At 47.7% G+C, this 26,093-nt stretch overlaps 1 protein-coding gene across 1 annotated transcript; it reads right to left on the bottom strand.

Moving 5' to 3' along the window:
• Positions 1-12,263: 12,263 nt before the first annotated feature.
• LOC141092134 (alpha-1-antiproteinase-like) lies at positions 12,264-25,861 on the bottom strand. Its single transcript, XM_073578070.1, has 5 exons — positions 25,735-25,861; positions 17,141-17,820; positions 16,556-16,820; positions 15,591-15,738; positions 12,264-12,492 (listed from the first exon to the last, which is right to left on the bottom strand). The coding sequence occupies exons 2-5, from the start codon at positions 17,814-17,816 to the stop codon at positions 12,304-12,306; spliced, it is 1,278 nt and encodes a 425-aa protein (XP_073434171.1). The 5' UTR covers positions 17,817-17,820; positions 25,735-25,861; the 3' UTR covers positions 12,264-12,303.
• Positions 25,862-26,093: the final 232 nt, after the last annotated feature.

The following is a 26,093-nucleotide window of genomic DNA, read 5'->3' as shown; positions in this document are numbered from 1 at the left end:
ACTGTAGCATTATGTGGAGCTCATCATATACTGTTTCAAACATTATATGGGACCAATGATTCTGTATGGAGAAATAGATGGGCCTCGTCATGAGATGTAAAAAGTGAGGTATTTTTCATTGTACTATACCGCTATTTCTCTGCCGTATCAGAGCATGATGAGTTGTGGTATGTGTTAAAGGGGCGCTCTTTCGCCCAGGGCACATGAAAACCTGCAGTCAGCCCTCCCCCCCCACAACTTTAGCCAAATAACCCCCATTTTTCAGTGCGTAACTTGTATTATGAAGTTAATTAAGGTTGACAAGCTTAAGTAAGAAGAATTGATGCTTTTGGCATTCAAATGGTCACTGTAGGTGTGTTTCCTGTCCTCCTCTCACTGCCGACTTTTATTCCCCATTGACTTACATTGGGTTTCGTGTTTCGGGACGACCCCGACTTTTCCCTATAATCGGACGATCTTGCTCGACCCGACTTTTGGAAAAGTCGGGTTTCACGAAACGAAACGCGACCCTAAAAAAACAAAAGTCGCTCAACTCTATTAGATTCAATTGGGGAGGCGTATAGGTTATACGGGGGTCAGGCTTGGCTCCGTTACGACGAGCAGTTTAGACAGTGGAAGGCGATTCGTCCGGCGATTCGGTGGGATCAGAAGGACATAAGTCTGTGGTTAAAGGTTATGACACAGACTAAGTTTGGCCATTCCTTTCCTGGAGGGGCCGGGGGGGCCGGCTCTTCAAATGCGCAAAGCGGTGGTCAAGGGGCAGGGGGTCAGTCGGGCGTCCAGAAGCAGGGTCTCTGCTGGCAATTTAATGAAGGGCAGTGTAAATTTGGAAAAAGCTGCAAATTCAAGCACCTTTGCTCCCATTGCAGCGAAACCTCGCATGGTGCTTCCAGATGCTTTAGGAAGCAGAAAGGAAAAGCAGAGAGTGGTAATTCCAAAGGGGGAGACGGCAGTGAAACTAGCCGCAATGGTCCCTTATCTAAATAGGTTTCCGGATGGTGTAAAGGCGGAACTGTTGTCCGGTTTCAGAGATGGTTTTAGAATTCCTCACCCTCCTTTTGAGATACCATGGGGGTGGAAGAATCTCAGGTCAGCTGACCTGTATGGTGGGATGGTGTCGGAAAAGTTGGCGAAGGAAGTTCAGTTGGGAAGGATGTCGGGGCCGTTTAAGGATCCTCCGTTTGAGGATTTGGTCATTTCGCCCCTGGGAGTGGTGCCGAAGAAGGAGCCAAATAAGTTTAGGCTTATTCATCACCTGTCTTTCCCTCGTGGTAGGTCGGTGAATGATAGAATCGATCCGGAAATGTGCTCGGTGGTGTATACGTCTTTTGATGAGGCGGCAAAGTTGGTCCAGAGATGTGGAAAGGGGGCACTTTTGGTGAAAACGGATATCGAGTCTGCGTTTCGGTGGCTCCCGGTTCATCCAGAGAGTGTTAAGTTGTTGGGCTGTTACTGGGAGGGGGAATATTTTGTTAATAGGTGTTTGCCAATGGGTTGCTCGGTTTCTTGCGCGTTTTTTGAGGCGTTCAGTTCTTTTCTCAAATGGGTTGTCCAGGACGTGTCGGGTTTTGATTCTGTGATTCATTACCTAGATGATTTTTGTGTGTTGGTCCGGGTGACTCAGGCTGTTGTGAGAGGCTGCTTAGGGCTGTGGAGTGGGTGGCTGAGCGTTTTGGCGTACCGCTTGCTCCAGGAAAAACGGAGGGGCCTTGTACGTGCCTGTCTTTTTTGGGAATCGTGATTGATTCGGTGGCTTGGGAGTTCCGTTTACCGGAGGATAAGGTGGAGGCGTTGCAGGTTGAGGTGTCTCGAGCTAGACGGGTGAAGAAATTGTCATTGAGAGAGGTTCAGTCACTAATTGGTAAATTGAATTTCGCTTGTCGCGTTATTCCAATGGGTAGGGTCTTTTCTCGGCATCTAGCGATCGCCACGGCGGGAGTGCGGGCCCCACATCATTTTGTTTGACTTACCAGTGAACATAAGGTGGATTTGGAGGTGTGGGACAAGTTTTTGGAGCAATATAACGGACGATCATTGCTCATGGAAGAGGCAGTTTTAAACGAGGAGTTGGACCTGTTTACGGATGCGTCGGGTGGAGTGGGTTTTGGGGCGTATTTTAAGGGCCAATGGTGCGCGGCTGCGTGGCCTGCCAAGTGGTTTCAGCTAGGCCTCATTAAGAATATTGCTTGTTGGAGATTTTTCCCATCTTGGTGGTGGTGAACCTGTGGAAGGAGGAGTTTCGGAATAGAACAGTCCGTTTTAATTGTGACAACATGGGAGTGGTGTGCTCCATTAACAGCTTGACTGCGTCCTCTCCTCCGGTGATTCGAGTTCTGCGGCAGCTTGTTTTAACTTGTTTATCGCTCAATGCTCATGTGACGGCTTCTCATGTGCCAGGTATTAGGAATTCCATTGCTGATTCTTTGTCTCGTTCACAGTGGGAGCATTTTCGGACCTTGGCCCGGATGCGGAGGAAGCGGGCCTGGAGTGTCCAGCCGGGCTTTGGAAGGTGGTCTCAGGGCTGCAGAACCCCTAATACGGGCATCTCTGTCTTCTGGTATTTGGTCGATCTACGAGTCAGTTTGGAGTTCTTGGGAAAACTGGTTGGGGACACGTTCCTATGGCACCTCTGGGGAGGATCAATTGGGCGCGTTGCTGGCGTGGTTGGGTTTTGGGGCGGAAGAAGGTGGGGCAGGTTAGGGCTGGTTTAGCCTTTGGATTTAAATTGCAGGGTCACGTTGATTTGACCAAGTGTTTTTTGGTCTGCCAGGCCTTCAAGGGGTTCAGATGTTGGGGCAATAAGGCGGATTGCCGGCGTCCGCTGTCATTTGGTATCCTTGAACGGTTGGGGGCGGTGTTGGTCGAGGTTTGTGTGTCATGGTTTGAGTGTTCTCTTTGTCGGGCAGCCTTTTCCCTTGCCTTTTTTGGGGCATTGAGGGTGGGGGAGTTGGTATCTCCAGGACGGTATTCCGTTGGGGGTTTGTTGGATAGGGACGTATTGATTGGTGACTGTGGTTTGGAGTTTTGGATAAGGAAGTCAAAAACGGACCAGGAGGGTAGGAGAAAAAGGGTGGTTTTGGGCGCAGTGCCAGGATCTCTGATGTGCCCGGTGCGCTGCTTACAGGATTACAAGTCAAGGCAACAGAGTGGCGAGGGGCCATTGCTGCGTCATGCTGACGGTTCCTTCTTGTGAAAGTTTCAGTTTGTGGCGGTTTTTTGCAAAGGTCTGGACAGATTGGGTATCGATGGGTCTAGGTTCGCTTCTCACTCCTTCAGGATTGGGGCAGCTACGGAAGCGGCAGTTGGGGGTTTGGGTTCAAAGGTGATACAGCTGATTGGAGGGTGGGAATCGGGACGTTATAGGTCGTACGTTTACACTGGGGCTTTGGGTGCGGAGCTACATTGAAAAGAGAACGTTGGGTTATTTTGTTTGCGTGTTGGTTAATTGTGGTTTTTTGTCATTACAGGTTTCACTCCTTTGCTGGTGTGGATCCTGGGCCATTCCTTTGTGTATTGTGGAGCTCGGCGTGCGGATGTTCGCCGAGAAGGGAGGCAGCTGGGTTTTTCGCGAAGTGTGGCGGTAATCAGGTGGTTGGGTTTTAGGGGTATGGGTTGGAACAGGGTCTTGCAGGAGGTACATAATAGCGCTAGGCTTGACAAGGACCCTGATATTTTAGTTCTTCATGCAGGGGGAAATGATTTGGGGGTCCGTCCTTTTTGTGAATTTGTCAAGGATATTAAGCACGATCTTCTACAGTTGTGGTTGTCGTTAAAGGGGTTAACTGTGGTGTGGTCCGAGATTGTCCCGAGAAAGACTTGGCGGCATGCGAGATCGGTTGTCAAGTTAAATAGGGCACGGATAAAGGTTAATAGGGCAGTGTCCAATTTCGTGGTTAGGAACGGGGGATGTGGTTCGGCACTTTGACCTGGAGAGAGGGAGTAGGGAGTTTTGGCTGGCTGATGGTGTTCATCTGAATGATGTGGGCATGGATTTGTGGGAATTGGGCCTGCAGGACGGTATTGAGAGGGCCATAGCTTTTTGGTGTGGGGGGGTCTCAGGCAATCGAGGTTTTCAATTGCCTTCGTTGTGGCGTTTGGAGGGAGGGGATCCTTGAAGTTGGTGCTAAATTGGTTTTGGGGGATCTGTGGTAATATGGATTCCTCAATGTTATTATCTGTGGTTTGGGTCTTGTGATTTGGGGGGACTTCCGGTAGTGGTTGGTCGGATCCCCAGGGATTAAGTGGACAGTGCAACCACGATGGGGTTTTGGTGCTCCCGAGCCAGTGGGGTAACGGCTGGGAGTAATTTATGGTATGTGTTTGTCCACAAAAAAGTATTCTTTACATTTTGGTCACCAGATTTGAGAGCTTCAAGGACCCTCCCAAGATTGTGTTTATATTTACAAATGTTGTACGTTACTTAAATAAAAGGCTGCTCTGGCCATTATATTCCATTCTGGTTTTCTGGTGTTATTTGGGGCTCAGGTGGGTGGGGAGTGGACTTGGGATCAGTGGTTGGAAGAGGCAACTCAGCTGCACATCGCCAACTCCAATGTCAAAGCAGGGGCCAGAGCGAGCCGCACAACCCCCCCCTCACAGCGGCTAAGTGGAGGCCCTTCATGACAGTGGGTTGGAGGGAAGGGGTTAAAGATCCCAGGGGGTGGAGGAGTTGGATAAAGGGGGTATATTAGGAGGCTTAAGGGGCGGTTACCTTTAGCTCCCGCTCTGGAGACACGAGGGATTGTCCCGCCCTAATTTTTGTGCAGGTTTGGTGTCCGGGGGGTATGGTATTCAATGTCACGGGTCATGGTGGCCGGTTGGCGTTTGGGGGGAGGGGGTCCTTGAAGTTGGTGCTAAATTGGTTTTGGGGGATCTGTGGTAATATGGATTCCTCAATGTTATTATCTGTGGTTTGGGTCTGGTGATTTGAGGGGACTTCCGGCAGTGGTTGGTCGGATCCCCAGGGATTAAGTGGACAGTGCAACCACGATGGGGTTTTGGTGCCCGCGAGCCAGTGGAGTAACGGCTGGGAGTAATTTATGGTATGTGTTTGTCCACAAAAAAGTATTTTTTACATTTTGGTCACTAGATTTGAAAGCTTCAAGGACACTCCCAAGGTGGTGTTTTTATTTACAAATGTTGTACGTTACTTAAATAAAAGGCTGCTGTGGCCATTATATTCCATTCTGGTTTCCTGGTGTTATTTGGGGCTCAGGTGGGTGGGGAGTGGACTTGGGATCAGTGATTGGAAGAGGCAACTCAGCTGCACATCACCAACTCCAATGTCATGTCTGTATCTGTTGCAGACAAGCATTCACTAGCACCAGTGAGCGGGGTCTTACACACAGTGTCAGTAGAGGGGGAATTTACTTTATCACTCACAGGAGCTGAGCTCCCTTCATTGTTGCATACAGAGGTCACTGCAGTTAACCCCTCGTTTGCTGACACACTTCTCTGCAGCGGTCCCAGCATTGTGTGCTGCCTCAGACCCCCTCACATTACGCGGCTGATATAAATGCTGCATATCTTATCAGATTTCCTTTCTCTACACCGAACACAGTTTATTATATTTAATGTCCTTATTACTAATAAGGCGTTTTCTATTCGCCTTCTGGGCTCTGGCTCCCCTCTTTTTCTCCATAGCCCAAGTTTCCTTTCTAGGCACAGAGTTTACATCTTTGTCCAGGATTTCTTTCTGAATGACCAGTTCTCATCTGCAATCATCCAGGCTCTCACTTTTAGGCTGCGTTCACACGTTGCATTTTTTTCGTGCTTTCACGGCGGTTTTTAATGCGTGATTTTGCAGCAAAAATTAAAAAAAACAGCATCCCGTGCAATCCTATGGGATTCCTCAATGCTGTGCTAATGCTGCGGATTTTCCCGCGGCGTAATCGCATCGTGGAAAAAAACGCAGCATGCTCATTATTTTGCGGAATCGCGGCGATTCCGTCCAAATAGGAATGCATTGTTCTGCTTACTTTCCGCATGTGGCTGTGCCCACCATGCACAAAGTAAGCACAACATTTGCGGATGGTACCCATGGTCCGGAGGAGAGGAGACTGTCCTTCGGGCTCTGGGTACCATATCCCTGTAAAAAATAGAATTAAAATAAAAAAATTGGGTTATCTTCACCTTCCGATGTCCCGCGCAGCGCCCCCAGGCTTTAGCGATACACGCGGCAGGTCCCGTTCCCAGTGATGCATTGCGATAATGACCTTTTCCTGATGTCGCTGTCTCGCGATACTGTAGCGGTCTCGCGAGACCGCGACGTCATCAAAGATCATTGCCGCAATGCATCACTGGGAACGGGACCTGCCGGAGCATTGCGGTGACCTGGGGACGATGCGCGGGATGTCGGAAGGTGAATATAACCCGTTTTTTTTAATTATTTTTAACATTAGATCTTTACTACTGATGCTGCATAGGCAGCCTCAATAGTAAAAAGGTTGGTCACACTCGTCAAACACTATGTTTGACGAGTGTGACCAACCTGTCAATCAGTTCTCCAAGCGATCTATAATTACGCTTGCAAATCGCTAGTTTTTCCGTGGGAAAATCGCGGGAATTTAAAATGCGATTTTCCAGCGGAATGGAATTCCGGAATTCCCGCGGTAACTTCCGCGGGAGTTCCGCTACGTGTGAATATAGCCTAAAACTACTATAATACTGAGCTTTGCGAAAGAATGCATCAATGTGTTCCAAACGCGTAATTCCTGAGCGTCATGTGAACTTGTCCATCGTTGCTCTATGTTTTTATTCATGAACGAATAACTTATCTTTGGATTATTTGGAACCTGGAACTAATTTCTTTTTACTATAATACTGCCCCTATGCACAAGAATATAACTACTATAATACTGTTCCCTCTATGCAAGAATATAACTTCTATAATACTTCTCCTATGTACAAGAATATAACTACTATAATACTACCCCAATGTAAAAGAATAAAACTACTATATACTGCTCCTTTGTACAAGAATATGACTACTATAATACTACTCCCTATATACAAGAATATAACTACTATAATACTACCCCTATGTACAAGAATATCTCTACTATAATCAGTGGCGTAGCAACTGTTTGTGGCGCCCGGGGCGGTCGAAAAATTTGCCGCCCCTTTGGTCATTGATAATCCGGAAGCATCCAAAGAGCCCTCACTACACTCAAAGATCTAATTTTTAGTCTGCTACTAACTCTGCTGTTATTATTTCTAGACTTTCATCTTCTTGCAGTTCTCTATATATATGTATGTATTAGCTTGATGATGCTGGATGAAGACCCAATGGCTTTTTTAATAATAATTTTTAATAATGTGACAGACCTTACATATTGGATTATATAGAGCCCTGTTTTTTATTACATACCGTCCTGTCTTGTTAGCTGTATAATGCAATGATAGCTGATGGAGCATGGGAAAGCTTCCTTTCTAATGGAGGAGCTGATGGACTGGTAATTTGGTCACCGGCTCCTCGATCAGCAGTCATTTTATATCTAAAAAGAGAGGGGACTATGTAATAAAAGAGGGCACTGTAAATAACAAAATTAACAAGAATACACTATGTAAGAGACAGCACTATACATAACAGCAGAGGAAGCTATATAATAAGGGACGGCATCATATATAACTAGAGAGGATGGTACGTAATAAGGGATGGTGTTATACATAATAAAAGAGGAAACTATGTAACTAAGGATGGTGTTATACAGAATTAGTGAGTACACTATATACTAAGGGACTGTGATTGACATAGTGAGTACACTATATACTAAGGGACTGTGTTAGACATAATAAACGATAATGTCTTCCTCCACCTCCCCCTGTTCCTAAACCATTATAAGTCCCCCTTCCTCCCATCCCAATCCCCCACACCCCTCATTGTCCTCCTCCCCTCACATCCCATTATTGTCCTCTCCCCCACCCCATCATTGCCCTCTTCACCACCTCCATCATTTTCTTCTCCCCCACCACTATCTTTGCTTTCTCCCCCACCACTCCCATCATTGCCCATTCCACCACCTCCATCATTTCCTCTTCCTCCACCACCCCCATTTATTGCCCTTTCCACCACCACCATCATTGCATTCTCCCCCACCACCCCATCATCATTTATTTTTCCCCCACCACCCCATCATTGCCCTCTCCATCACCCCCATCATTGCCTTCTCCCCATCACCTCCACCCTTGCCTTCTCCACATCATTGCCTTCTCCTTCACCCTATCACTGCCTTCTCCCCATCACTCCCATCATTGCCTGCTCCATCACCCCATCATTGACTTCTCCCCATCACTCCCATCATTGCCTGCTCATCACCCCATCATTGTCTTCTCCCCATCACTCCCATCATTGCCTTCTCCATCACCCCATCACTCCCATCATTGCATGCTCCATCACCCCATCACTCCCATAATTGTCTGCTCCATCACCCCCATCATTGCCTGCTCCATCACTCCCATCATTGCCTTCTCCTTCACCCCATCACTGCCTTCTCCCCATCACTCCCATCATTGCTTGCTCCATCACTCCCATCATTGCCTTCTCTGCATCACCCCCATCATGGCCTTCTCCCATTACCCCCTCATGGCCTTCTCCCATCACCCCAGGCCCAGGCATTATGGCCTTCTCTCTCCCCATCACAGTCTTCTCATGTCCCCATCTCCTCCAGGGCCAGGCTAACCTACAGACACACAGACACACACACACACACACACACAGACATACATACAGACACACACATACACACAGACAGACAGACATACACACAGACACCACCTCTCTTCTCTCACCTGTCCGCAGCATCGCCCATGCTTCCTCGCTCACACAGCAGCGGCCGCTGAATGATGATGTCATTCAGCGGCGCTTCTGTGTCAAACAGGAAGCGCGGCCTCCGGACAGGAAGCGTGGCCTCCGGGCAGGAAGCAGGACGGACCCTTGCAGCTCCACTCCTGCTATTCCCGCTTGCAGGCAGCGGAGCTGCTGTGATTGCTCACTGCCCGCCGCTGCACTGCACTGTGCCTCACTGCCTCCGCGCTTCTCCCACAGAGAGAAATTGCTGCTGCTGCGCCGCCCCCACACATGTGCCACCTGGGGCGGACCGCCCCCCCGCCCACCTCACGCTACGCCACTGACTATAATACTGCCCCTTATGTACAAGAATATAACTACTATATTACTGCTCCTATGTACAAGAATATAACTACTATAATACTGCTCCTATGTACAGTATAAGAATATAACTGCTATAATACCGTCTCTGCTGCAAATATGGCAATTGATAAACAAATGGTAACCATTTTTCACTGCTGTTTTGTCCCACAGATTCTCCATACAGTTGAATTTTCATCATCATCATCATCATCATCAATATCATCATCATATTATTATTATTATTATTATTATTATTGTAATTCATTTTTATAGCGCCATTAATTCCATGTAGCTTTACGTGTGAAAAAAAGGCATACATAGACAAGCACAATAAACATGAGCAATACAAGGCGCGCACACACAAGTACAAAAGGTGAGAGGACCCTGCCCGCAAGGCTCACAGGCTACAGGGGATGGGTGAGGATACACTAGGAGAGGTTAGAGCTGGTCGTGCAGCAGTTCATTAGACTGAGGATCACTGCAGGTTGTAGGCTAGTTGGAAGAGGGGGATCTTCAGGTTCCTTTTGAAGGTTTCCGTGGTACACAAAAGTCTGATGTGCTGGGGTAGAGAGTTCCAGAGTATGGGGGAAACACGGGAGAAGTCTTGTATGTGGTTGTGGGAAGAAGAGATAAGAGGGGAGTAGAGAAGGAGATCTTGAGAGGCTCGAAGGTTACGTGTAGGTAAGTACCTGGAGACCATGTCACAGATGTATGGAGGAGACAGGTTGTGCATGGGCTTGTATGTCATAGTTAGGGTTTTGAACTGGAGCCTCTGGACAATAGGAAGCCAGTAAAGGGTTTGGCAGAGAGGAGAGGCTGGGGAATAATGGGGAGACAGGTGGATTAGTCAGGCAGCAGAGTTTAGGATAGATTGGAGTTATGCTAGGGGGGCAGAGAGTAGGAGGTTGCAATAGTCAAGGTGGGAGATGAAGAGGGCGTGCACAAGCGTTTTTGCGGTTTCTTGGTAAAGGAATATACGGATCCGGGAAATATTTTTGAGTTGGAGTCGGCAGACGGAGGAAAGGGCTTGGATATGTGGCTTGAAAGAGAGGGCAGAGTCGAGGATCACCCTGAGGCATGCGGGACTGGGAAAGTGAGCAGCCATTGACATTAGTGTTTAGGTCTGGTGGAGGAGTAGAGTGAGATGGGGGAAAGATGATGAATTCTGTTTTGTCCATGTTCAGTTTTAGAAAGCGAGCAGAAAAGAAAGATGAAATAGCGGACAGACATTGTGGGATTTTGGTCAGTAAGGAGGTGATATCAGGTCCAGATAGTTAGATCTGCGTGTCATCGGCAAAGAGATGATACTGCAAACCTTGGGATTCTATGAGATGTCCCAGGCCGAAGGTATAGAGAAGAGTAGGGGGTCCTAGAACTGAGCTTTGGGAACACCGACAGACAGGGGGAGAGGTGAGGAAGTGGTGTGGGAGAGGGAGACACTGAATGTCCGGTCTGTTAGATATGATGAGATCCAGGATAGGGCCAAATCTGTGATGCCAAGAGATGAGAGAATCTGTAACAAGAGTGAATGGTCCACAGTGTTAAAGGCAGAAAACAGGTCCAGGAGAAGGAGGACAGAGTAGTATTGCTTGCTCTTGGCTGTTAGTAGGTCATTGTGACTTTAGTTAGGGCAGCTTCAGTTGAGTGATGCGGTCGGAAGCCAGACTGTAACCACTCAAAGAGGAAGCAGGAGTGGAGGTGGTAGGACAGTTCATGATGGACTTGCTTTTCCAGTAGTTTTGAGGCAGAAGAGAGAAGTGATTTCGGGCAACAGCTAGACACAGAGGATGGGTTGAGGGAGGGCTTTTTGAGGATGGGTGTGAGTGATGGATGTTAGGGTTGGGATGAAGACTGTGGCAAGGTTAGGGATTAGGTGGGATGGGAGTGGGTCAAGCGTGCAAGTGGTGAGATATGATCTTGACAGAAGGGAGGAGAGCTGATCTGTCAAGGTGGAGAAGCTGGTTTTGGAAGAACAGGGCTGAGCAGTTAAGAGGAGGGGCATTGGGGGCTGTGGTCCAAAGCTTTCTCTGATGTCATTGATCTTCTGCTTAAAGATCATGTCAAAGTCCTCAGCTGAACTGAGAGGAGAGGGAGGAGGTGCTGTGGGACAGAGTAGAGAAATGAAAGTATTGAAAAGCTGTTTAGGGTTGTGAGGCAGGGAGAATATGAGAGATGAGAAGTACAAAAATTATGTACCCCTCTGTGCTGCCTTACAATAATTACACCCTTATTTTTGCTCCTATAAAAAAAATAATGTCATCCTTTAGGCCCCATACAATAATTAAGTTTCCTTTTATGTCCCAATACAATAATAATAGCATCTTCTTGCTTCCATACAGTAATAATCATGCCCCTTTTCCCAATATAATAATACCCCTATTTTCCCCCATACAAAAGTATTTTTCCCTTTCTGCCTTCACTGTGTCAAACTAACGATGGCTCCTTTTTGCCCTTCTATGCATTGATTATCAATTAAAAAAATTAAACTCCCCTTGCTCCCACAACGAGCTGTAAAATCCTCCTTCTTCCAACAGCAGCAGTCAGCCCTGCCCTGGGCAGCCACCGTCATTGTGGCACCTTACTCCCTCCGCGCATTTCAGAGCTCCAGTAGGATGCTGGCTTTAAGCAGCATGTGGCTCATCAGAGTTAGTGGTGGAGTAGGGAGCTAAAGGGCTCTCTGCTCCACAAGTTATTTACTGGTGATGGAGAGATGGAGAGCACTAGCGGTTACCTACATGGATTGTCCACTTTAGACTTATATATGTCATTTCATGGATGAGATAATTGGAGGAGAAGACTAATTGGTTCTTCTCCACTGGACTAATGGCCAACACTCTGGGGTCCAGTAGGCCTTTTATTTTCCAGATTACCATTCTGTTGCTTGGAGGCTTCACTGTGTCAGTCTCATGTTCTCCTTTACTTTCCATTTTCTACATTTATACCTTAATTAGAGAGCAGGAAATAGGAGTGACAGTCAAGTGACAGCTGTTCCCTTCTTTGGAATCAGCAGTGGAGCAGTGTTTGCCTCTCCATTGATCTCCTGGGGTGGACAGACCGGAAGTGGTCAGATAAATACTGTATGACCATTGTATAAAATAAGTGACAACATAGAGAAAATGTAATATTTTATTGAAGAAACATTTGGCAGAGAATCATTCCTGGGGGTTCAAGACTCTTCCAGTGAAGAGAACACTTTTGGCTTTGTGATCATACAATGAAAAAATAAAGGGACGGTTAAATTTGACTTGAGTGGGAAACATCATGGGAACTCCCTCAAGTGCTGTGACACCGGCTGCCTCCGTCCCATGCTCATTGACATTGAGCACAGCTTTATGAACAGCCTGCGGAGGTTGAGAAGAAGAAGAATATTATAGCACATAGACTTTATTATGATTATTATTTATTTATATAGCGCCATTAATTACATGGTGCTGTACATGAGAAGGGGAGTTACATACAAAGTTATAGATATTGTTAACAGTAAATAAATTTATAATGACAGACTGGTACAGAGGGTAGAGGACCCTGTCCTTGCAGACTTACATTCTATGGGATAGTGGGGATGAGACAGAAGGTGGGGGGTGCAGCAGCTTTGGTGGTTTTGAGGCGGTGGCTCGGGCGGTGGTGGGGCGGCAGAATGGTTATTGCAGGCTGTAAGCTTTCCTGAAAAGATGGGTTTTCAGGTTTCGTTTGAAGGATCCGAGGGTGGTGGATAATCAGACGTGTTGAGGCATGGAACTCCAGAGGATAGGGGATATTCGGGAAAAATCTTGGAGGCGGTTGTGTGAGGAACGAATAATTGTGGAGGAGAGTCGGAGGCCTTGGGAGGATCGAAGATTACGTGAGGGAAGATGTTAGGAGATTAGTTCAGAGATATAGGGAGGGGATAGGTTGTGGATGTCTTTGTACGTCAGTGTTAGTAGTTTGAACTGGATTCGGTGAATTGGGAGCCAGTGGAGGGATTTGCAGTGGGGAGAGACAGGGGAGTAGCGAGGAGAGAGGTGGATTAGTCAGGCAGTAGAGTTGAGGACAGACTGGAGTGGTGCAAGAGAGTTAGCAGGGAAGCCACAGAGGAGAGTGTTGCAGTAGTCAAGGCGGGAGATAATGAGGGCATGTACAAGAGTGTTAGTAGGGCTGAGGAAGGGACGGATTCTGGAAATATTTTTGAGTTGGAGGCAACAGGAGGTGGAGGTGGCAAGAGTTTGGACTTGTGCTTTGAAGGACAGGGCAGAGTCGAGAGTTACTCCGAGTCAGCGGATTTCAGGTGTGGGAGAGTGTGATGCCGTTTACCCTAATAGAAAGATCGGGTAGGGAAGATACGTGAGTTGGAGGAAAGCTAATGAGCTCAGTTTTGTCTATATTGAGTTTTAGGAAGCGAGAGGTGAAAAAGTAGGATATGAATGATAGACACTCCGGGATTCTGGATAGCAGAGAGGTGACATCTGGGCCAGAGAGGTAGATCTGAGTGTCATTTGCATACAGGTGGTACTGGAAGCCATGGGACTTTACGAGTTGTCGTAGGCCAAGAGTATAGATGGAAAAAAGTAGGGGCCCCAGGACAGAGCCTTAGGGGACTCCAACAGAGAGAGGGCGGGATGAGGAGGTAGTTTGGGAGTGGGAAACACTGAATGTGCTGTCAGAAAGATATGAGGCAATCCAGGACAGGGCAAGGTCTTAGATGCCAAGGGAAGAAAGAATCTGTATTAGTAGATAGTGGTCGACTGTGTCAAAGCAGAGGACAGGTCGAGAAGGAGGAGGATGGAGAACTGTATTAGCTTTCGCTGTGAGTAAGTCATTAGTAATTTTGGTCAGGGCAGTTTCAGTGGAGTTTTGGGGGCGGAAGCCAGATTGGAGGATGTCAAGGAGGGAGTTAGATGAGAGATGAGAGGAAAGTTGAGCATGGACATGCTGTTCAAGGAGTTTGGAAGCAAACGGGAGCAGTGATATGGGGCAATAGCTGGGCATAGCAGTTGAGTCAAGGTTTGATTTTTTGAGGATGGGTGTTATGGTGGCATGTTTGAAGGCAGAGGGTAAGGTACCAGAAGATAGGGATAGGTTGAAGAGATGGGTTTGGGCTGGAATGATCATGTTAGTGAGGTTGGGGAGCAGGTGGGAAGGGATGGGGTCAAGTGCACAGGTGGTGAGGTGTGATGAGTAAGCTTTCCTTCAGTGATGTTGGAGAGGGAGGTAATTAGGGAAGGGCAGAGGTCTGGTATGTGGAGTGGTTGGGGTGGTGGAAGAGTAAAGGTTTGCCTTGTTTGGTCGATCTTGTTTTTGAAGTAGGTGGCAAAGTCCTCAGCAGATTTGAGGGGAGTTGGAGGTGGCAGTAGTGGGCGGAGGAGAGAGTTGAATGTGCTGAACAGTTGTTTTGGATTGTGGGATAATGAAGATACAAGGTTTGTGAAATAGGTCTGTTTAGCAGAGGTGAGGGCTGATTTGAAGGCAAGTGAAGCTTGTTTGAAAGCAGTGAAGTCGTCTGGCAGGCTTGTTTTCTTCCAATGCCACTCCGTGACCCTGGATGCTTGTCGAAGTTTTTTGGTGTGGTTGTTGTGCCAGGGATGCCTGTTGATTTGTCACACTTTGCCATGCATGAGAGGGGCAACTGAGTCTATGGCTGATGTGAGGGTGGTGGTGTAGAAAGCGGTGGCACTGTCCATGTTGTGGAGTGAAGATATGGAGGACAGAGGTAGAAGAAAGTCTGATAGTCTGTGAATGTCTAGGTGTGCGAGGTTTCTGCGAGGATGTGGTTGTGGCTGGACATGGGGGGGCAGGTGAGAAGGACAAGGAGGAGAAGGTGAGTAGATGGTGGTCAGATAGCGGGAAGGGAGAGGTTGTGAGATTGGGTAGGGAACAGAGGAGTGTGAAGATGAGATCTAATGTATGTCCATCTGTGTGGGTGGCTGTGGAGACTTAAATAGAATCTGTCAATTGCTAAAAATAATGGCATTAAATACCTTTTTAAAAATCCCTGAGCTATCCTGATTATGCCTCTCTTTTCCATTTTGTGCTGCTTTACTCCATTACAGAGATATTCACTTTTTTTTTTATTTTGGAGCCCATTATGTGAAACCTCTGCTTCCAGTGCGACTGGACTTTTCTCTAAGTCTTCCCTGCAAGATACTGCCAATCACTGCTTGGTAGCATCTGAGACAGCTAGATCAATTGTGATTAGCAGAATCTGGGATTGAAGGGTGAACGAGTTCACGCACACAGAAGACTCTAAATTAATTCTCAGTTTAACTGCAAGCAGAGATTTCACATACTGAACTCCAGAAGCAAAAAAATTTGAATATCTCTGCAATGGAGCAGCGCATCGTAAAACAGGAAAATGTGGCAGAAGCGGGGGAGCACAGGGATTTTTACAAAGTATTTAACTCATTTTTTTGAGCAATTGACACTTCATCCTTAATATATAGGTTTATTAATAGATAAAACTTACCTTAGAAATCTTTACGTTGGCTTCTCCGGTGATGCCAGACAGATCAGCACTGTCTGAGAAGACATCTACTATACCCATTTTGCTTATCGTTTCTTTTAGGTTGACAGTACCAGTGATGGAGAATTTGGGGAGTTGTAGGTCCACAAAACTATATAAAATGTAGAGGAACAGAAGTACAGATAATGTATGACCTGTGGACCTCATGAGATAAAGTGCAGATGCTTCATAGCGTGAACACCTCTTAGCATGGGCCTCTTCTATAATAATACAATCTCTCTGTCCTCTCTGGTACATATCCCTACACGTGCCAGAACTCTCTGTTATTACTTACATGTATCCACAATGGTGGTCTTGAATGGGGTGGTGGGCCACACAATGGGGTTATATTAATACTGTAGATGATGAAATATATTTATTAATTGCCATATATGTACTGTATAGTCTGGTTCTTCCTGGGATGTGACCCATTTTTAAGAAAATTAAGACTTTTTTGTTACCTTTTATAGTGCATATGAGAATAACTACCTCACTATAGCAGTGCCCACATAATCTCTAAAATGGAAAAGTAGGTATAGGGTTGAGAATATGAGATATTAATACAGAGAAGAACAAAGAGGAGAGGGAAGGAGAGAGTAGAGAGGCGATGTACACATTAAGACACTAAGTGACCGGAGTGACTAAAGACTGTCCTCCATGGCCTCCATAATGGCTGACTATGACTTGAACCTCCTCTTATTTATGGTTAATAGAAAAGCTCTGATGCAATCATCCAAAAAGAGAGGAAATAAACAAATACAATTGATATAATAAATGGATAGATAGTATGAATAATAAGTGTACATGGGCAGAGAGGAAAGACAGCATTTTCCTTTATATGTAATTGTGGTGCTGTCTTATTTTACACCCCCACTTTATTACATTAGTGCTGCTTTATATTTTGGAGTCTTAAGATGATGCTTACTCACCTCCTGTGCATTAATTTCTTCCACTTATGAATTGAATCTTTATCAAAATTCTGTTCTATTTCGGACAACTTCCCCATCTCCGGCAGGATGAATAAAGCATTGGCATCTCCTTTGTAGGGTATGGAGATCACGGTGGCCTCATCAGTGATGGCTGCCTTGTAAAATCCTGTCCTGGACATGAACGGCACCTTCACAGTTTTTTTTTCATTGACATGAAAATCTCCCTCCTTTGTCCATTCCTTGTCAAATGGATTTTCCCATTTTGCTATAAAAAATGAAGAAAAAATGTCTCCTATGGAGGGATAATGACTGAGCTGTGTGATATTTTGCTGTCCATACTATTGACACCCAATAATGGTCTAACTGAGGACTATTGCAAAGCTTTACTCATCTACTAGTTCACCCATCCATGTCCAACACAGAAGATAAACATTCTGGTCAACCATTGCTACTAACAGAAGTCATATTTTAGTAGCTTGCCCCTTATATGCCTTAGAAAATTTCTAAACTGAGTCCTTAAGGAAATACAAAGGGTAAAGTTATACAATCTTTGAATTACTAAGTGTTATGATATAAGTGATTTACCTTTGAAATAAATGTAGTTGATGAGGACAAATATGGCGTCCTTGTCAACACTGTCCAGTAGCTCGGTGATCTTGCCATGGGTGTTCTTCTTCACATAACCATTGATCTGATTTTTGGCCTCTTCATCGTTCTCAAAATCAGTAGAAAACGCCTCAGAGTGATAGAGATTCTTGGCCTCATCTAAGAACGTCTGGAGGATCTTATATTCCTGGGAGATGAAGAGTGCATTCCCTCCACTGAGCTGCAGCTCCCTGTTCACATCATTCAGAAGAACTAGAAGATGGTGGAAACCTTCATGGATTTCTTGTTCTGAGATCTCAGAAGTGTTGAAACCGATTCCTTCAATGATTTGTGAGTGGGTCTCAGCCTTAGCACCAAGAGACAGGAAAGCAAATGCAGTAGAAATACTGATTGGGGAGAAAACAATGTTCTCAGAAGGATGATCTAGAGCCACCTGCCGATACAGGTCAAAAGAGAACTTGGAATTGTAGTGAGATATTTTGTGGCAAGGTATGGACTCATTATGGTGGTGCTCTTTGCCATGGTGTTCCCCTTTCTTGTGATGGCCCTTTTTGTGATCATGGTGGTCATCCTTGTCATGGTGATCACCCTCATGATGGTCAGCAAAAGCCAATGTAAAAAGTAGAGCCACTCCCAGAAACAGAGAGATCCTCATGTTTCTGCAAGACAGAAACATTTCATGAAGTCAGATTATGCTGAATGTCAGTAATAACAAAATGATGTTGTCTATATACTGCCCATAGTTAACCAACTGAAATATGGAAACATGACTGCTTTCATCCAGAAATAGTTTCACAACTGTCTGGTTGGTTCATTTCAATGGAAACTATTTGTTTATTGAACACTAACTACTAATAGAAAAGCACCGATCAAAGAAAAAAAAACTTTTAGATAAAATAGTAATTGTAATAACCCATCATATTATTAAAAATGCAGATCAATTGCCCAATCAGCTCAAGTACATCCACAACTAATGGCTTTGGGATTCAGTAAGCAAATGCTTTTGATGTGTTTAGAATGCAGATTATCTGAAAATTAAATTAAACTTTCATATTTCATCTGACCCATCAGAAGACCATTGATATCCCTTACTATTAATATCGAGGAAGCAATACATTCAATGGAAATATACCACAGATTACAGAACAGGAGAAGTACTTGGATATTCTGGTACAAGAAAGGATATTTGGATGTTAAAATCAGCTCAAAGGTGACAACTATATTATTACATGGGATGGAGGTCTCTTCTGTGATGACACGTTGGAAAAACTGAACTTGTTTCGGCTAGTTAAAATACATCTCAAATTTCATCAATGCATGCTTGGTCAATACAAATGACTGGCACATGACTTATTCCTTCCAAAGACCTTAGAAAGGACCAGGGGGCACTCATTACTAGTACAGAAAAGTCAATTCTGGCAGCTAAATAGGAAAGGGTTATTTACAGTTAGAGCAGTCAGACTGTGGAATGTCTGAACACAAGAGGTAGTAATTGCAGATATCATAACCTCTTTTGAAAATGGGCTGCATGCTTTTGTGACGCCTCTGGCTATTACGTCCAAGAGTGGACCCTCTGGATCGCGGATCCGGAGCCCCTGGGCCGAGCACACCTGGTGAAGACCGACCCCTATACAGGGATCGTTAGGGGCAAGACCGCAGGGGGCGGAACCGCGACAGCCGGAGCCAGCAGGGACGACTCGGAGGACTGGCAGACAGAGCAGGAGTAGCGAAGTGGAGGCAGTAGAAAGAGGCTGGGAGCCCACAGGAAAGGTACAGCGAGGACCACAGGAAGGAGGCAGGCAGACAGACACGGACCAGGAACAGGGCAGACAAAGGAACAGCAAGGGTAGGCAGGGTACACAGAAGAAGGTAGGGCCGATGGGTGCTGCGAGTCACAACAATCATCAGGCGCCCTCAGAATAGAGCGGACGCCTGATATATGCGGCGACCGGAAGTGCGCCCTACAGACCCTCCCCTAGCGACGCCCCCTGCCAACGGAAGAAGCCGGGGGAACGCGCGTGCGCGGCCTAAGGCCACCGCGGTCACCCGCAGCAGAGCGGCAAGCAGCGCGGAGGAACGCGCGAACCGGAGGGCGCAGGTGAGAGGGAGCTGCGGCGGGCGCCGTCGCTAAAGGGGCATCGGCGGGCACGGCCGCCGATGTCACAGTACCCCCTCCCATATGCCCTCTCCTTCTGAGGTTGGTTAGAAATCTTTTCATGATAAGGGGGGCATCGACATTCTCTCGGGGCTCCCAGGACCTCTCCTCTGGGCCAAAACCCTTCCAGTCGATAAGAAAAAGAGTCTTACCTTTGACCCTTTTCATAGCCAGGATGTCCTTTACTTCAAAGACATTGTCAGAACAAATTGGCGAGGGAGGGGACATGGAGGTTGGTTGGAACCGATTCAAGACCACAGGTTTAAGGAGCGAGATATGGAAGGCGTTAGGGACCCGGAGTGATGCCGGCAACCTCAATTTGTAGGCTACCTTGTTAATGCGCCCAAGTACTTCAAAAGGCCCGATGTACCGAGGACTTAATTTGTAAGCAGGGACTTTCAGGCGGATATGTTTGGTAGAAAGCCAGACTTTGTCCCCGGGCTGGTACGGGGGTAGATCCCTTCGTCTTTTGTCCGCGTGTTTCTTAATTCGGACGTTGGCTAGCTCGAGCGCCTCTCTGGTCTCCTTCCAAATTTGCGAAAACTCCTTGGCGAGAGTGTCTGCTGCAGGAACTCCAGACGATGCGGAAAAGGGCAATGGAACCCCAGGATTTAGCCCAGTTACCACAAAGAACGGTGTCTTGGACGTTGATTCGTTGGAATGATTATTATGAGCGAATTCTGCCCAAGGTAGAAGAGAGACCCAATTATTCTGATGGGCGTTAGAAAAGTGGCGTAGGTAGGTGGTCAGAATTTGGTTAATCCGTTCCACTTGGCCGTTGGTTTGAGGATGATACGCTGAAGAGAAGTCGAGAGACGTGCCCAGGAGCCGACAGAGGGCCCTCCAGAATCGGGAAGTAAACTGGACCCCTCGATCGGTCACGATTCGCAGAGGGAGGCCATGTAGCCTGAACACGTGGTGGATAAAGATTTCGGCCAACTTTGGGGCAGATGGCAGTCCGACCAAGGGAATAAAGTGGGCCATCTTGGAAAAGCGGTCAGCGACGACTAAGATGGTAGTACACCCAGCCGAGCGAGGGAGATCAGTCACGAAATCCATGGCGATTTGCTGCCAAGGAGCCTCTGGGACAGGCAACGGATGAAGGAGGCCGGAGGGGAGAGTCCTTGGAACCTTGTTCTGAGCACAAGACCTGCAGGAGGCTACAAAGTCCTTAGCATCCTGGTGGAGAGAGGGCCACCAGTAATACCGGGAAAGAAGCAAAAGAGTTTTCTTAATCCCAACGTGCCCAGCAACCTTGGAAGAATGTCCCCAGCGCAGTACTTCCAGGCGTTTGTTTGGAGGGACGAAGGTCTTGCCAGGCGGAGGGTTAGAGAAACTCACGGGGGCCACGGAGATAACTTTAGCCGGCTCGATGACATACGATGGATCCTCCTCCCTCTCCGGAGGCTGCAAAGACCTGGAAAGCGCATCGGCTTTGATGTTCTTACTGCCGGGCCGGAAATGGAGCTTGAACTCAAAACGGGAAAAGTACAGAGCCCACCTGGCTTGTCTGGAGTTGAGTCTCTGGGCAGATTGCAGGTAGGCCAGGTTCTTGTGGTCCGTGAAGATAGTAAAGGGGTGCACTGCCCCCTCGAGCAGATATCGCCATTCCTCCAGCGCCATTTTAATGGCCAATAATTCCCGGTCCCCAATGGAGTAGTTGCACTCCGCCGGAGAAAAGGTTTTGGAGAAGAACCCGCAGGGGACAAGACGTCCAGATGGAGCCTGTTGGGAGAGAACCGCCCCAGCTCCAGTGGAGGAGGCATCAACTTCCAGAATGAAGGGCCTACTGGCCACAGGACGGTGTAAAATCGGAGCAGAAGCAAACGAGCGTTTCAGGGCAAGAAAGGCGTCCTCGGCTTCAGAGGGCCAGACGTTAGGCTTCGTCCCCTTACGGGTCAGGACCGCAATGGGCTTGGTGACTGTAGAGAAGTGGGGTATAAACTGCCGGTAATAATTAGCGAAGCCGAGGAAACGCTGGATGGCCTTTATGCCAACCGGACGAGGCCACTGGAGTACCGCGGACAGCTTGTCCGGATCCATCTTAAGACCGGAATCCGTGATGATGTACCCCAAGAAGGGTAACGCTGTTTGCTCGAAGAGGCACTTCTCGATCTTGGCGTAAAGACGATTTTCTCGAAGGCGCTGCAGGACCATGCGTACACTTCTCCGGTGGGAGGAGAGGTCGGTCGAGAAAACGAGGATATCGTCCAAATATACCACTACGCAGGAATAGAGTAGGTCTCGGAACACCTCATTTACGAATTCCTGAAACACCGCTGGAGCGTTGCAGAGACCGAACGGCATGACCAAGTATTCATAATGGCCGTCCCGGGTATTGAAGGCCGTCTTCCACTCGTCCCCCGCTCGGATTCGGATTAAGTTGTAAGCTCCCCGCAGATCCAACTTCGTGAAGATTCTGGCCCCCCTCAGGCGGTCGAAGAGTTCAGGAATCAGCGGGAGCGGGTACCGGTTTTTGACCGTGATGTTGTTCAGGCCCCGGTAGTCAATACAGGGTCGCAGGGACCCATCTTTCTTCCGGACGAAGAAGAAACCTGCGCCCGCGGGGGACGAGGACTTTCGGATGAATCCCTTGGCCAGATTTTCCTGTATATATTCCGACATAGCCGAGGTCTCTGCTGGGGACAAAGGATATGTTCTCCCTCTGGGAGGAGTGGCACCAGGAACTAGGTCGATGGGGCAGTCATAGGAGCGATGAGGGGGTAAGGAATCCGCCTCCTTCTTGCTGAACACGTCGGCAAACGTGTGATAGGGTGCGGGTAAGCCCGGGAGGTCGGCGGGCTTCGAGCATGGACGAGGACGCGTGAGGGCCCGTAGGCAGTGCTCCTGGCAGGAGTGCCCCCAACGGAGAACTTCTCCAGAGCGCCAGTCAATCACAGGTTCGTGCCGTCTGAGCCAGGGCAGTCCTAGGAGAACCGCATGGGCTAATTGTGGCAGGACATAAAAGGCTATCTTTTCGAGGTGGAGAGCTCCGATTTGAAGATCTACTTCGACGGTAATCATGGTGATGAGTCCGGGTAAAGGTTTACCATCAACGGAGGAAATAGCGCGAGGGTTCTTCAATACCAACACCGGAATCTGGAATTTGTCAACCTCCTCCTGGCGGATGAAATTACCGGCAGCACCCGAGTCCACATACGCCTCCACAGACCCACGCCCCCGACCTGTAATTAGCAAAGCTGAAAGAGTAAGGGGAAGAGAGGAATTTTGATCACCTAGGGGGTCCTCTCTTACCTGACCTAGGTGGAGGCATTTCCCGACCTCTCTGGCTTCTCTGGACAGGAACGCACGAAATGGTTGGCCCCTCCACAGTACAGGCAGAGGCCCTTGGTCATCCTCTCCCTGCGGCGTTGCTCGGACAGTCTGACCCGATCAACCTGCATAGGTTCAGGAGCGGCGCTAACAGGAGATACAGGGAAACGGGGGACAGGAGCCTGATACAACCTAAAGGACCTTCTCTCTCCGACTGCCTCTCTAGCGCGCTCCTGAAAGCGTAGGTCTATGCGAGTGGCCAGCGAAATAAGGTCCTCCAGAGTGGTGGGGGTGTCTCGCCCGGCAAGCTCATCCTTGATCTTGCTGGAGAGGCCTCTCCAAAAGGCTCCCACTAGAGCCTCATTGTTCCACCCTAACTCAGAAGAGAGGGTCCGGAAGCGGATGGCGTATTGCCCCACCGTGAGGGAACCCTGGCGGAGGTTAAAAAGGGCCTCAGTGGAGGATGCTAAGCGACCCGGTTCATCGAATACCTTGCGAAAGGTTTCTAAGAAGGTCTGTAAATTTAGCACTACGGGGTCATCTCTCTCCCACAAGGGGTTCACCCAGGACAGAGCCTCACCCTCAAGATGGGACACAACGAATGCCACCTTGGCGCGGTCAGTAGGATACTGAAGGGGGGCAAGCTCAAAATGTAGCCTGCATTGATTTAAAAAACCCCGGCATAACTTGGGATCTCCACCGTACCTGGGGGGTTTACCCAGACGGGGAGCCGGAGTAGGGGCTACATCCGGGGAGGAAGTTGCAGCGGCAGCAGAGGATTGCAGGGCCAGCAATCGGTCATCCACGGATGCCATGTAACCCAAGATGTGGGATTGGGCGTCGCGCTGCTGCGCGAGCTCCTGTTGAAGGCTGACTAAGAGAGGAGCGTGCCCGGGGTCAGAGGTCTGCAGGGCGGACAACCGGGTGTCCATAGACTTCATAAAGGACATTATCCGGTTCTGATTTTCACGAAGGAACAGCAATTCCTTTTGTGTGGCGGCTGCGGCACCGGCGGGATCCATGGCCTGATGATACTGTGACGCCTCTGGCTATTACGTCCAAGAGTGGACCCTCTGGATCGCGGATCCGGAGCCCCTGGGCCGAGCACACCTGGTGAAGACCGACCCCTATACAGGGATCGTTAGGGGCAAGACCGCAGGGGGCGGAACCGCGACAGCCGGAGCCAGCAGGGACGACTCGGAGGACTGGCAGACAGAGCAGGAGTAGCGAAGTGGAGGCAGTAGAAAGAGGCTGGGAGCCCACAGGAAAGGTACAGCGAGGACCACAGGAAGGAGGCAGGCAGACAGACACGGACCAGGAACAGGGCAGACAAAGGAACAGCAAGGGTAGGCAGGGTACACAGAAGAAGGTAGGGCCGATGGGTGCTGCGAGTCACAACAATCATCAGGCGCCCTCAGAATAGAGCGGACGCCTGATATATGCGGCGACCGGAAGTGCGCCCTACAGACCCTCCCCTAGCGACGCCCCCTGCCAACGGAAGAAGCCGGGGGAACGCGCGTGCGCGGCCTAAGGCCGCCGCGGTCACCCGCAGCAGAGCGGCAAGCAGCGCGGAGGAACGCGCGAACCGGAGGGCGCAGGTGAGAGGGAGCTGCGGCGGGCGCCGTCGCTAAAGGGGCATCGGCGGGCACGGCCGCCGATGTCACAGCTTTTCTCACAATAAATGGCATTGTGGGTTATAATCTAGAGATAGAGAATGTATAACTGGTGGAGAAAGGCTGAACTTGATATACTTGATAAGTATTAATAACATGTGAACTTTTCCACATTACGTGCACAAACTTAAATGCATTTTATTGGGATTTTATGGGATACCAATACAAAGTATCAATTATTTGTGAAGTGCAAAGAAAACGATACATGGTTTTCTAATTATTTAAAAATATAAATCTGAAATTTTGATGTACAATTGTATTCAGCCCCCTGTAGTCTGATACCCCTAAATAAAATCCTTAGAAAACTAACACTGCACATCACTCTGAAATCTTCATCCACACTGTTACACATGGTGGTGGCAGCATCTTGCTGTGGGAAGACTTTTTTTTCAGCAGGGGCAGGGAAGTTGATCAGATGATGAGAAAATGGATGGAGCTAAACACAGGGCAATCCTGGAGGAAAATGTATTAGAGGATGGAAAAGACTTGAGACTGGGGCATAGGTTCAACTTCCAGATGGACAGTAACCCTAAACATCCAGCCAGATCTACAATGGATACAATATTCATGTCTGCTTACTCACTGTCCATACCCAAATCGCAGAGAATCTGTGACAAGACGATTACTGATCACAGACGTCTCCATCCAATCTCACTGAGCGAGAGCAAGTGTGCAACAAAGAAGGGGCAAAATGTCACCTCTAGATGTGCAAAGCTGGAGAGACAGAACCCAGAAGACTGCAGCACAAAAATGTGGTCCTACAAAGTACTGATTCAGGGGCCTGAATACAAATGCACAGCACAACTTTCAGACTTGCATTTTTTAAATATTGTATCATTTCCTTTACATTTCACAAATACTTGCTACTTAGGACTGTTTCACACATACGTTTTTTGCATCAGTTGCAATCTGCAAAAATGGCGGGACACGGATCCGCAACTGTTGTGAAAGCAACGTGTGCAACCGGACCGTTGCTTTGACGGATCCGGGGAAGGCGGAAATTTAAAGGAACCCGTGCCCGGGGAGGAGAGAGAGAGACATTTCAGTGTCCGTCCTGTCATGTCAGCGGACGCCAAAATTTTGGCGAATCCGTAAAAAACGGATCCAATGGATTACCATCCGTCAAGATCCGTTGATAATGCAAGTCAATGGGAAAAAAAACGGATCCGCCAAGAAAAATGGCGGATCCGTTCTTTTTGCAAAATGGTGGATTTTGACAGAAGGTGACAGACAGTTGTGTGAAAGAGGCCTTAGTGTTGGTATCACATACAGTTCCAATAAAGTGCATTTACGTTCATGGGTATAAAGTGAAAAAATGTGAAAAAATTCACGGGGTCTGAATTCTTTTTTTAAGTCACTGTATGTAACTATATAATAAGTGAATATACTGTATGTAAAAAAATTAGAAAATTCTCAAATTCAACAATGTGGTAAGTGTTAAAAGCATCTATATAAACCATCTCTGTACTCACAGTGTTTATGGACCCTCCAGACTTTGCAGGTGGTCTCATTGTCACAGACGACTTTTTATAGGACTACGACTCCATCCTATTGTGAAAGTTTTTATTCTCTAATCATTGACCTGTAACCTGTGCGCTGTGGGATCGTCTGTGCCAAAGCCAATTACAATTATTTGTTTTGACTTTGTCAACATGCAACAAACTCTATGCCCTCTTTACTGGAGATTTTCTGGGGCACAAGATACCGAGATATGTCATGAAAATGGCAAAATACGTTTCTGTGAGTCATTCAAATTTATATGTAATAAGAAGATGGCAAAATTTTTCTATTACTTCCTGCAGGTATGGCTGATGGCCGAAAACATCATGGA

Source organism: Dendrobates tinctorius, unplaced genomic scaffold, assembly GCF_039654945.1.
Source record: "Dendrobates tinctorius isolate UK_male_01 unplaced genomic scaffold, ASM3965494v1 ptg000058l, whole genome shotgun sequence".
Classification (NCBI taxonomy): domain Eukaryota; kingdom Metazoa; phylum Chordata; class Amphibia; order Anura; family Dendrobatidae; genus Dendrobates; species Dendrobates tinctorius.
This window is presented reverse-complemented; position numbering and strand designations above follow the sequence as displayed.